Source organism: Oreochromis aureus, linkage group 2 (assembly GCF_013358895.1).
Source record: "Oreochromis aureus strain Israel breed Guangdong linkage group 2, ZZ_aureus, whole genome shotgun sequence".
Taxonomy (NCBI): Eukaryota; Metazoa; Chordata; class Actinopteri; order Cichliformes; family Cichlidae; genus Oreochromis; species Oreochromis aureus.
Window position 1 is genome coordinate 25,339,242 of NC_052943.1, and position 13,376 is coordinate 25,352,617.

Below are 13,376 nucleotides of genomic sequence, written 5' to 3' on the forward strand. Positions count from 1 at the left end.
TTAGCTTCAGATAGATCACAACACGGAGCGATACCGATAAGGCTTTCCTCCATAATGGGTTAAAAAGAGATTTAAAAAAACAAAACAAAAAAACTCTCTCCCTTCATTTAGTATTGAGTCAATTTGGAGGAAGCCTGCTCAGCATCTTTGCAAAGTCAAGACAATTTAATACCACAGAGCTCAATGACAACAGCTGACTCATACACCCGCTCATCCAAACTGAAAGGGACGACTATCTTGTAGATCGTTTGCTCACAGTTTCCTTTGCGATTCGTACATTATGAATTATATTACTGCAATCATCCCGTCGAAAGCAATCACACTGACAAGAACAATAAGAGTGACTGGTGCTGTGGGCAAAATGTTCTGAACAAAGAGGCTCACACACTTTAACTGTATTCTTCCCATTATATCGACCATATGGTCTCGTTTCCTACGCGATCTGTTATCATCCAACTCCAGTTTTGTCTGATTGGACATAAATTGCCATTCTAAGGGTTTATTACAGACTTTGGGAAAACATTTATGCACTGAAAAAAAAGCTGGACTTTTAAGCTTTAACAAAAAAAAAAAAAAAAAATGTGGTCTGATCCAGAGTGGTTACACAGGAGCAGAACAGCACTTATGTAAGCTTTGGACAGGCATATTTACATTAATTTGAGTTGAGAGCTTTTCATTAGACAGATAATCCTCTGAGGATGTCAACCTTGCAGCAGAAAATTAGTTGCTTTTCAAAATTACTGAAATGGGCATGATAATCATTTGTTCAAAATGACTGAGTGGAGAATTAGGTGATGTTAAAAAAAATCCCTGTTAAACTCAAACAACTACATTGTATCCAAGTGGAATATGAGCTTAAAACATGTCATGACATTTTTCTGATTAACAGCACCATTTTATCAACATCTCCCCTGACATAAAGCTACTCTGCACACACTTTTCGTTCTTTTTGTGTGCTTGTGAGAAGTAAGTACGCCCCATGATTCAGTAGCTTGTAGAACCACATTTCGCATCAATAACTTGTTCTCCTTGTTTTCTGAGTGACTTATCAGTCTCTTATGTCGTGGTGGAGGAATTCTCTTCATTACAACATTACTTCTGTCCATTGAGGTTCACAGGCATTTATCCACAGTTCTTTTTAGCTATGAGACAGTTCATGATCAACTCTGCGAGTACAAAAAAAGCCCATCACCAATTTCGCCGCCCCTCGGCCACCATGCTTGACTTCTAAGTTTATGCCGATAAGTGTTTTGGTTTTTGCTAAAGTAATGCTTTGCCTTAAATCCAGACATCCCCACTTTGGTCTCATCTCTCCAAAGGACACTGTGGTCTTTTAGTTTGTTCAGATCCAGCTTTGCAAACCTTCGCTGTGGTGCTATGCTGTTTTTCAGAAAAGAGGCCTTCTCTTGACACCTTTACAAGCAAGCCATCCTTGTTGACTCAATTTCTAATTGTGCTGTGATGAACTTCAACATTTAATATGCCAGCTGAGGCCTCTAGTCTGTGAGGCCCAATGCTTTGGGTTTTTGTTTTTTAAACAATGTCTCTGAGCACTGCATAGTCCAGCTTTTAGGTAATTTTTTTGGGACATCCACTTCTGGGAAGCTTGTGGCATTGTGTTAACACACATCTGAACTCGCCTGACCTGTAAATGACACAACGTCACACATGCTGATGATCAAGTAATCAAGTCTATTTGATTATCAGCACATGGCTACTACTTACTCTCTTAATTCCTATAGAATCAGTAAGGATATATTTCGTTTTCACAAGACTCTGTGCAGGACTGTATGTTGTTTCCTGGACAGGGCTGAATTAGAACAGATTTATAATTTAAATTTTTTTAAAAAAAATGACAATATCCCACCATATATCCCACCACTTTGCTCCTGACTTGGGTATTTAAATTACTTCTTGATGGATTGCCATTCCTGTTGACTTTGGTGATCCCTTCACTTTTACTCCAACACCACTTTGAGGTTGACATTTCCCGTTTGGAGTAAAAAGCCAACTAAGATGGCTGCTATTAACTTCGGTGATCCTTTGACTTTTCAAATAATGTCATCATGAAACTACATTAGCACACCCACACAAACATTTTGCTTAAAAAGCACCACTCTGTTCATGTCTACCAATATGTTGTACTAAGTGTACCAGTATGGTACATTTAGTGCTGCCTAATTAGCAAAAAGACATTCCAGTTGTCGCTTAGAAAAAACAGTAAACATGTAATCTAAATAGAGATACCCGAGTTTAAAGCCTCTAAGGCTGTGTTTACATCCTGTAAATATATTAAACAGATTTCTTCAAATCACAAATGTGTTCAGGACTAATTTATCTAAAATGGAAAAAAAACGTCACATCAAATAACAGAAACTGAAATTTTACACTCATCAGCCACAGCAAATAAACCACTGTCAAGAAAAGCAAACAACCTTATCACCACACAATCCAATATTCAGCTAGAAAACCTTGGCTCCTGGCATTCATGCGAATTCACTCATCCCAACAAATTCTTAGTGAGCGTTCAATTTCCAGTGTTGCTTTCAGAAGGAAAAAGGTGAGAGTTCAACAGCCTTTCAGGAGAGAGCCATTATTTTTGGCAGGAGGACGAATGGACTAACTGTGAAACTGTGACCTTGTCTAAATCTAAGGGTAACTAGCATCTTAACTGAAAAACCCCAATCCACAAAGGCTCCAACCATCAGAACTAAAAGGGATCAATTGCTGACAAATATTTCCATCCACAACCAGACAGACATGACAACTGCCAGAATTGCAAGGGGCCTGGGGCTGGGTGACCAAATAACTTAAGTATCAGTTCTGCTTTGAATGATTATGAAAGTGGGAATAATGCTAAAATTGCTACTGTCTTGCATTCAATTTTGATATGAAGCAATTGCAGCCAATCAAGCACACACCTTTCCTTTACAGCAGAGAAATTTAAACCCACCCTAAACTCACTTGCTGCTTAGAGCAGCTTCAGCCAGGATGACGGAGAGCCTTCGGTCAACAAGATGCATCTACAGGAAGTAAATCCCTCAAGGTTTCACAGTTAAAGCTGTAGGTGGGTTATTGGTTCCTTAGTGTCTCCAAATTGTACAGGATCTCTTACCCAATCCAACTTTCAGTTGGCTGTCTGCATCAGCTCTCTAATATTCACCCACTGGCTGCTGAGCATGTCTCAAGCAGGCATCTGAGTCCACTGCCGCCTGGGGCTCTCTCTTCGCCTCATCTGCCCCCGCTGACATCCCCAGGTGGAAGCAGAAGCCAACGACTGGCGGCTGCCATTGCGAGGCAGACTTTAGAGTCAAAACAAAGCCTAGTTAGGGCCCCAACTCCTCTTCTTGATGAACTTGTATCATCAAGCTGCACCTGCTTGTGCTATAGGTAGAAAAATTAATTACTATATTGACATCTTAAGTATCCCAGTATTTGGGAAAAGGGCTGTGACATCTCAGCCATGCTCCACTTCAGGCCAGGCTTTAGCCTGTGGCATCAAAACAGGTGTATAAACCTTGTATCGAAGGCAGATTATCCGACATAACACAAAAGTAACAAAACAAAAATCATTTTAGAAAAGCCCTGTAAGTATTTAAAAGTGTTTGCTTCTGCTGTTCTTTAAAACTGCTGGACAATGCAAGAATCTGATCTCGTCTTAATGGATTTGCACGATCAATTCTGCGCTGAATCCCTCGGCAGACAAATGCCTCCTCGACCGAGAAATGGTGTGTTGGAGACTGCTTGGTCAGGGGGAAGTGAGAAGCATATGAAAAGAGATCCAAGTTGCTTTCATGCAAAAACAGCTTCAGCTTTCAAAGGCAAGCCCGAAAAGGATCTTCTTAATAGACCATTGATAAAGATCTTAAAGTGATAATTTTTAGTTAATCTAATCTTTGAGTCTCATGACTTTTTTATTTTAAATCCGAAAGCATCTCACGAGACTGATCACACAATGACTACACTGTGTGTTCACTCTGTGAGAGTATTATAGTCAACTTATTACCCAAAGTTATTCCAATTGTAGTTGCTCAGAATGGACCAATTTCTTGGTAAATTATATTAAAATGAGATCTCCTCAACGTTATGCATCTATATAATGATGCTGTTTAATGATTTGACAAAGTGTAAACACACTTCTTTCATGGCCACCATGCATACCTCCTCATACCATAGCTATTCCAAATCCCCCCAAGCTCTTCCCAACCCAGACGAGGTGTGCATTCCTGGCCAGCTATCCAATACCGTCAAAGGAATCTGAAATTTCATCCTTTTTGGGCCCCCCTCCCTCCCTCTTGTCCTCATCCAACACTCTGCTGTGCTCCTGCTCTCCTCACACACAGATGTACACAGACTCACAGCTGGGTCCATCCAGCTTAAGCACACATATACACACACTGGGAAGGATTTCAGCACTGACAGGTAAACCTTCAAGCAGAGGTTTTACCTGGATTCACAGATTTCTGGTAACAAAGGAGAGCAGAGTGATGCCGAAGCTTTCTAAAAATAATCTCAATATTGGATTAAAGCCCCTGAGAAGTGCTCCATGAGCAAAATTTGTCTTTGTTTTTGGTCCTTAGTTGTTTCAATGGATTCAAGTGGGTGTGTCTGTGCAGGTTCTCACTCATCCAGGTCATCGTAGTCTAAGGAGCTTGGAAAAAAAAAAAAAGCATCTGGACACATTTAGGTTTCTTGACGACACTCCCATAGGGCTTAAAATCTGTGACTCTCCACCAATTGCTCTTAGAACTGAAGAAGCTTCTATGATGAGAGGCGAAACGTCTTCAAGAAACCTTAAGTCCAGACGCTTTTCTTTCCAGGCTCCTTAGAATTCAAGTGGGTGGGACTCTGCTGAAAAAGGTGATCTCATATTCATCTCTACTAATCAGTGTTCTGCAGCAAAATGTGATGACAGTTGTGGGGTTGTTTGCTTAGGTTTCAAGACCATTATCAATCAAACGGGATTAAAACACACCCACACAATCCGGATGAGGCACAGAAGAGTAGTCCAGTTTTTTTAAGCATTTTTCTTTAAACCATTCAAACACTAGAAAGTCTTCTCCAGGACTTAGAGGTTCGCTTGTACTTAATTTGAAACTTTTAAATTGTAACTTATTCATCAACTAACTTTTCAGAGGCTTTAATCATTTACGTAATATATCAGGCAAACATTCAGCAAGTCTAGCTTTGCAAAAAGCTAGGATTTGCTGCTTTCCTTTGTTCCAAGTCCTAATACATTGGAGACTTTTATTTAGACTGTGAGATCATATGGAGATTTAATCTTGGGTTCTACAAACATGATTTACATTTTCCACAATTATCCAATATTCTGTAGACTAAATGAACAATCAGAAAGGAGCTCCACTTCATGAATGAGTATAAACTTGCAGCAATGCTGACTGTGAGTGTGTGAGGGTAACAATTACATGAATCAGTTTTGTATGCCCACATGCAGCACGTAGGCAGACATATCCACAAACAAATAAGCTCTAACAAAAAGTACACACATAGCCGGTGGTGTGGAGACAGACGTTGGCATTAGATTGCTGAGTCATCGGTGCAGCCACACCAGTGCTGCCATTTCTCCTCATCTGCTCTACTGGAGCTGATGCGTCACACTGGGAGTCTTTTTTTGGTTTCTAAAATGTGGGCCTAATCTGCAGCGAGTTTTCCACAGCCGTGCACCACATGAAAGCCAGCGAGCTGCTTTCATTTAAGGTCCCTTAACCCCAATAAGCACGGCCGCCCAACGTGCAACAGTCAAAAAGTCAACACAAAGAAAAAAAACACCGCAGAGCTCCCGCTTGGTTAGTTTTACTTGAGACTCAAGCAACCAATATGGGTGAGGTCACAGTTTTACGTTAATTTTATATTATTTAAACCTTTCTCTCGTTCAGGTAACAATGAGATCAGAGGCCTTTGCAAATGTCACTACATTTATCTCTCTGGCATAATTGGTCTCAAGACGCTTAAAAAGGAAATCCCATTGGGCCAATACTGTCTAGAAAAATGACTAGAAAAAAAAAAGTTTAACAATATTCATGATCTCACCGGAGGCAAGAACAGCTGATCTAATCTTTCTTTAGCTTTGATTGATGTGACTATTGTTCCGGAGGATCAACAGTTGTTTGGAACAAAGCAACAGGCAAAATTTTTCTTTTTTCTGTAACAAAGAACCGTCTGATGAAGCCGCCAGAAAATCAACATTTCTAATCATCTTTTAGGAAAATCTCAAAACTGCATCATCAATTTCTTCCACAGACAATTCTTGAGGGAATAAAACATTGCCAAGAAAGTTCAAATCTTTTTCACCAGTTAAAGCCACAGTCATTCATCATTTCTGAAGTCTGTGCCCTTTCTATAAAAATAGAAACTCGTCCAGCTGCAATTCAAACTTAACTCCTGCTTACTGGAGAATAGCCTTACAACAGATCCACATATAAGTCACACCTACACTAAAAGCCTGCTTTGTCCCATCAGGGGAAAAAAAAAAAAAAAAAAAAAAAAAAAAGCAACTGTTGCCTGTCATTTGACCGACGCGACTGAGTTAATTCCACCTATTCGAAGCCAGCTCTTTTGTCCTGAAGGGAGAAAGTGACGCATGTTGGATGACAGGAGGCTGACTGGTTGTTTAAAATTCACAAACTGATTCAAACGGGAGGACTCCAGTCAAAACATGGCAGTGGCCTTTGATAGTGCTAAGACACAGACTACAGAAGAAGCGATACAGACAGAGGAATGTGCTTTGGCTTTGTCTGGAAGTCGAATCTTTGATGATACACTGCAACTCAAGTGTCAAAGCCTTTAGATAGCTCTGACGGCAAGCAGTGAATGTACCAAAGTTTATTTTATGAAGTTTATTGTCTGAACAAGACACACGCTGGCACTGGCAGACTTGAAGCACACAAAGGGCAAATTAAAAGGTGAAACTGCCTTTTGATACAGACATGAATTAAAAAAGACTTTATAGAAAGTCTGGTTAAAAGAACTAAAGTCATGATCACAATCTAATAAAGGATTTTTTTTGTTAATGTTACGATTAAGGTCACAGATTTTTTTTTTTTACTGACCTTCGGGTTATTTCATCTTCCTATTATTTTAGCCCAAAGAAATTCAGAAAAAGCATTTCAGATGTTTTTGTCTACAAAAAGAAAAAAAGCCAGATTTGAGAAACTTGAAAGCATAAATTCCCATTTAAATTTCTGAATTGTTGCTTTTCTGCGCCTCTTTCCCGTATTGCCTCCATTGCTCTCTGTCTCACCACTTGCTCCTTTGCAAACTTTACAGAGCAGTTGACAGACAGGTTAAGATGGAAGTTCATCCGATTGAGCAAATTGGAGTTAAGAGCAAGGGAAACAAGGAAAACCTCCATCAACTGCTCTTGTCCGTCATCGTCAAATCACCGTTTGCTGTTGAATCGGTAAAGTTACAAACAACTGCAAAGAAATGAACAAAACTTGTTGTGAGCCAGCGTGAAATGCCTCCAAAGTCCTGACCTTTCGTCATTGGCACTCTCCGTGCTCCATACGCAGGTTTACGGACGCACTGCTGACATCTGATCTAGTAAACATGGACTAACATCAAAACTGAACTGATCTGTCCTTTAGCAGAGATACTGGACTGACAGATAAGTATCCAATCAATGAATCAATAGATAATCAAGTGAATAAACAGAATTAAAGCAGGTTCTTAAATTTTACCTGATTGCCATTTATTGTTAATTTAATCATCATGTCCACAAGACTCATCTTAAAATGCAAGATTGTTCTAGTCATACTTAAAAATTAACTCTACTTTGAAGATATCCTTCATTTAAATAGTATATTGGCTTCTTATTATTAAAGTCACTGTTCATGCTACAAATGTTTGTAACCTCGACAGCAATAAAACACAGAAATTAAGGATTACAACACTGGGGGAAACTTCAGGTTCATAAAAAATGTGCAGGGATTTATTAAAATGTCCAAATTTTGGTTAGTTGTGGTATTGGAGTGGAAGTAAGTGGACGTAAACCCATGTTTAAACCACTTTCATTGTATTAACACAGTGCTGGTGATTACTACCAACAAACTGACTTGTTTGTCTTTGACTAGGCCAAAGAATTTTGCAGGGCCTCTTGCACTCACTCACTAGGTAATGTTTAAAAATCACAGCTGGAAGGCAGGGGAGGAGGAGGGGGTCAACAGCTCCTCAAAAAAACTGTGTTAAACAAGACCCTTAACTAAATGAAACTCGCGTGACCTTTATTGCAATAAATATGAACCCAAAGGTAGTTGAATCAAAACGAGACATGCATCCCTGTGTAAACGTTAGTCCTGATGTAAATTACTACTCATAGAGTAACACTGTTCCACGTCTTGCTTTGTTTTGTACTTTTCTAAATGCCACTGCCAGATGCAATCTTGACTTCCTGAATCCAGATAGCATCTCGATCAGCAGGGGATCTGTTCAGATTTTTGTGTACAACAGCGCCTGGGATGCTTTTACACCTGAGATGGCGATAAGGCATTTACTCAACTGTTTATGTGGCTGACGAACACAACAGGCAGAGATAATAGGCCTTGTGTCTTTGTTGTCTGCAAAATCTCAAGCCTGAGGTCTCGAGTGTTACAGAATGTTTGCTTCACGAGGCTGGGTTCAGTGAAGTGCAAGTGTCCGCAAAAGGCCCTCAACATCCAGAGTGACATAGAGCAAAGCTGAAGTGAAAAGTCTGTCCCTGTTGGGTTCAGTCTATTTTTCAATGTTCCTATGATAACCTGTCTTTTATCTCAGAGGGTCAAACTGAAGTCTTAATCATTGGTGGAAGCCTCGTGATTACGAGACGATGACAAAATGAGCATTTCCTTAGGAATGAGTGGGTTTAAAACAAAAAGAAAGAAAAAAAGGTGGGTTAGGATCTTGACTCTGGTGAGTAATTGAAAAATGATTTACCTTACTAAACATTTGACCTACTTTTCTTCCTGTGTGTGATGCTGAGATGGTGCAATAAGCATCACCAGATGGCCAGATGAGAAACGTGAGTGTGTGTGTACAGTGCTGCATTCCAGCCTGTGTTGCATAGACGGCCTGACCTATACTGTGTAGACAAGTCGTGCAAGTAACGCACACACACAGCTCTGTTTAAAGCCCCCGTCTGCAATAACAGTCCATCTTGATCGTGTTACATGTCCGGGCAGGGTGCTCGAATCCCACAAGCCTACTGTACTTCAGCCTTACATGTGCACTTCATCTTCTTGCACAGTGTTGGGCTGACCCGGGTGAACCTAAATCACAGTTCAGTTCACCCAGGTCAGTGAGTCAGTGGTACTTCAAAGCTTCTTTCTCATGAGTCTCTAACCTCGTGAGCTAAGCTACAACTTAAAAATATCTGACCTTTCCTGAATCCGAAGCCAAGCGGGGACAGTCCCACCCAGCATGTCACACTGGGGGGAGACCAACAAAACCATGACAAGAAATAACTGGAGAGGCTGCTGGGGCGGAGCTATGTGATGAGTGTGTGCAGGGAAAAAAAAATAAATGGGGGGAGGTGCATCAGGGTCAGGAGGTGGCGAGGGTAGGTTTGGGGGGGATGGGCTGGCTGCACTTTACATTTCTAGTCAAACCAAATTCCTAGATTTCCGTTACTACCTGAGACACCGGTTTTTACTACTTCTTTCTTTTTTTTTTTTTTTTTACTTAAGAAGATATGAAGAAACACTTAATAGGCAGGTTTATATTTTCCAAAAAAGAATCATAATTCAGGTAATTTTGTGAAGGGCTGCAATAGGTAGCTGTTTCAATAAGATATATAACTGCATCAGTTGATTCTTTTTTAATGAATCAACAGGAAAAAACAGATAGAGACTGAAAAACAGGATGGTATTAAATGGTGTGTATGTCTAATCATCCAGTATTTAACAATGAGATAAAAGCTGACAAAAACACATAATAGTCACATAAGGCAAGCTGCAAATGGCAACTATTTGCTTTTAGATGCTGACTAATTGATTATGCAAAGAATGAGGTCCTGTCGACATGGATTAGATATCCGTCTCACTGTAAAGAGGTGCTAATCTGTGAAATCATCTGCTTGCAGCCATACTTTAACTGTGTGAGAGTGTGTGTCTTTACCTCTTGAAAGCCTCTGTGGGGTTCCTCTCGCACTCTCCAGGCTGCAAAGTGTTCTGCACAGCCGGATCGCGCACCTTTTCCTCATATCCTGGCAGTAGCCCGCTGCGGCAAATCTGAGCCACCAGACCTCGGATGAAACCGCCGACGCACAGCGTGTCCGAGTCATCTGCCCGGCAGAAGTGGAAAGCCAGGCTTTGCTGGTGTAGACCACGGTGGGTTCCCTGGGCTGATGTGGGCCATAACAGCTCTGTACACAGTGCAGTTTTCCCACTCCCTGGCCCTCCCACCAGCAACACACCCCAGGAGCTACCCGATTTTGCAGATCCTACTGTGAGGGTGCCAGGGTTGGATGCACTACCACCAGGTGCCAACGGGGGCTGTTTACTGGTAGTGCTGATTACTCCACTGAGGTTGTTGGTTTTCTCCTGGAGGCAATGCTGGATCTTATGGAACACCCACTCCCGGCAGTAAAAGCGCTTCCCTTTCAGCAAACTGGTTTGGGCCATTTTGATCTAGTGCTGCTGTTCCACCTATTCCTCCTCTTCAGGTTCCCTTCATTACGCCCCTTCACATTTTCATCTCCAACAAAGGCTGGCTGTAAATTCGAACATCCATTTTGTCAGGTGCAAAAGAAGGATGCACTTTAGCTGTCCTTGGTTTTAAGAAGCAGTGACAGTGAAGGCAAGCTGGGTGAAAAGTAGAGAAAAAAGCAGAGCCGCTGTGGATGGCAGGAAAAGCAACTGAGCTATGGAGCGTTACAGAAAATCTAGGTCAAAATGAAAAAAGGAAGTTTAAAATTGAGGTTTAAACCATAGATTTTCCACCAACTTTTTCCATAGCTTCCCCACTGGTTGAACTAAGTGCTCCTTGTTATTATGAATGTGTTGCCTTAGCATGGCGCTGGGCATGGCAGGGCACTCGGCTCTTGAGTGCATCCACTGGCAAACTCAAGCCACCGCTGCTTGATAGAATTAGCCATGGAAGTTACTGATATATTTCCACTGATGCATTTCAGATGCTACCGACCAAAAGGGTGTTTCCATTACATTAACATGGAATAGACTGCCAGTGCTGAATGGCTTTCTCCAATAACACACTAAGCCTGCCTCCTTCCCTGGAAAACAGAAACAAAATGAGAACACACAAATTAGAAAAAAAAAAATCATCAATATGTCCTAATTAGTCAAGTAGGCAGTTGATGAGACATATTTTACTCTCCTAGAAGCAGACAGTGGAAAACACAAGTGTGTAATTTATTTACACATCTACTGCCCTAAAGAGTCTCCATATAAGCTGAAGCAGTTTGACACCATTTATCATCATGCACAGTACTTTTACAGATATTTTCCAGCCTACAAAGAAGAGTGAACTCTATTTAGTGAGCTACAAGAGGTGGGCAAGCTGGTTTTTCGGTGCTTTCATCCTCCACATCCCACATCACTGCCTGCCTGCCCTGCAACTAAATTCTTGGCAGGGGTTCGTCCAGTTTCTCTAGTCTATCCACTGATCCCCTCTTCCTTCCTATGTGGCTTTAAATCCCAAACAGTCCACATCCGTCCTGAACTGTGGGGGGAAAAAAGTCCAAGTAACAGGACCCCCTTTCCTGCACGTACAAAGGTCGTTTACATGGGCGTAAATGTAACATAACAGCTTTTTTTTTAAGGTTTTGCAGCAATGATTAAACTTTAGAGGGCAAAAAGGCCCATTAAAGCTCTCACCGAAAAGATTCTGGCGCTTTGGTGGCCAGCTGCACTTTAACCATCGTCCTATTTAGTTGTTCATCATCGTTGTTGTTTCTATACTGGAGCAAATGCAAATACTCCCCAGTCTCCTCAGCCAAGAAATCACACGCTTACACACACACACACACACACACACACACACACACACACACACACACACACACACAGACATACACGCACACGTGCGCGCGCACACACGTAGTCTTGCTGGTTACTTTGTAACACTGCCAAATAACAAGGGTTTACACGGGCTGCTATGCATTTCCACATTTCTGTTTTTCTAAGGCGCTCCCCGCCGTCAACACAAAGCCTTCCAAATAAGTGTTCAATACATCAAACCTTAGCTGTCTTAAGACGGAAGGCGACCAAAAAACCAAACAAAAAAATACATCCATCAGAGAAAACGACATAAATTCACTTCAGCTGACTGGAAAGGAAGCGCAAGTCTTTTGTATGGCAGACAAACCTCACCCATTTCGGATGGGATACAATTTACACCTATGGGGGCTTTTTAAAAATGACTAGACCGGCGAACAACTGCATTCATCAAGAAGGAAAAAAAATCATATAAAGGCTAACTGAAGCCGGTCATGTTCCTGCAGCCCGTCAGAACTGTTCCTTCAACTTCAATTGAGCCAATTGTGGAGCGTTTCTCTGTCTTCGCTAGTTTTAAATGTCTCACAGTCCCAAACGGTTTTCCTCTCACCTCTTTCCGATTCCTCTCGCTGTTTTAGGGGGGGTAAAGGGGATTGCCGTGTCCGTAGTCTACACCCTTTCTGTCCAAACCAAAGGCTCCGGATAAACCACACGACCGTTCCTCCCGGCGTAATTCAAAGCCCAATTTTGTGCATTTGAGCAACGTTCACGTCTTTCTTTGAATCGCTCCTTTCTGTCGGTGTCGGCTCCTCCTGCTGCCCCTACACAGCTCCACAGTGAGCAGACTGACTCTCCGCCTCCTAACACTCTACATTTCTCCCCACTGCATGCAGAACACACGCTAATGAGTGGCGCAAAGCTTTTTGGGACTTGTAGTTTTCAACCTTTGGTCGCTATTCATTGTGTACAAACAGGTGGTTCATTATAAAAGCTGAATAACAACTGCAGATGAATTATCTTCTCATGGAACAGTTATTTCGCTTTCAAGCCAGGGTGTCAAACATGTGGCCCGGGGGCCAAAACGAACGGTACAAACCGGTCCATTAATGTCATTACAAAGACTGGTTCTACTCATATCCTATCCAGTTTTTCAATATAATTTACTTCCTGTTGTGGAGATGCTAATTATACTAGACAGGCGTGAACCCTTTCATTCTATGACAGGTGAGCACACCTGTCAGGTTAAGATCCCATTGCTTTTCTTTGATTTATAGTTTATATCTTATTTGTTCATGCAATCTGCACTTATCTCTTACACAATGTCAGTCTTACATTTACTGTTTTTAACTAACTTCAGTTTTTACTTTTCTTTGTTTTTATCATTGTTTTAAATATAAAAAAAAATTCTTGCAACTCTCTCATTGTATA

At 41.3% G+C, this 13,376-nt stretch overlaps 1 protein-coding gene across 1 annotated transcript in view; it reads right to left on the bottom strand.

Annotated features, from left to right (window-relative positions):
- The window catches only part of ankrd50 (ankyrin repeat domain 50), a 38,664-nt gene extending 25,804 nt beyond the window's left edge, over positions 1-12,860 (bottom strand). Inside the window, exons 1-2 of the mRNA XM_031728608.2 lie at positions 12,559-12,860; positions 10,111-11,224 (exon numbers count right to left, since the gene is read on the bottom strand). Of these exons, the coding sequence (XP_031584468.1) occupies positions 10,111-10,616 (506 nt within the window). The 5' untranslated portion in view covers positions 10,617-11,224; positions 12,559-12,860. The remainder of the gene's footprint in view (positions 1-10,110; positions 11,225-12,558) is intronic.
- Positions 12,861-13,376: the final 516 nt, after the last annotated feature.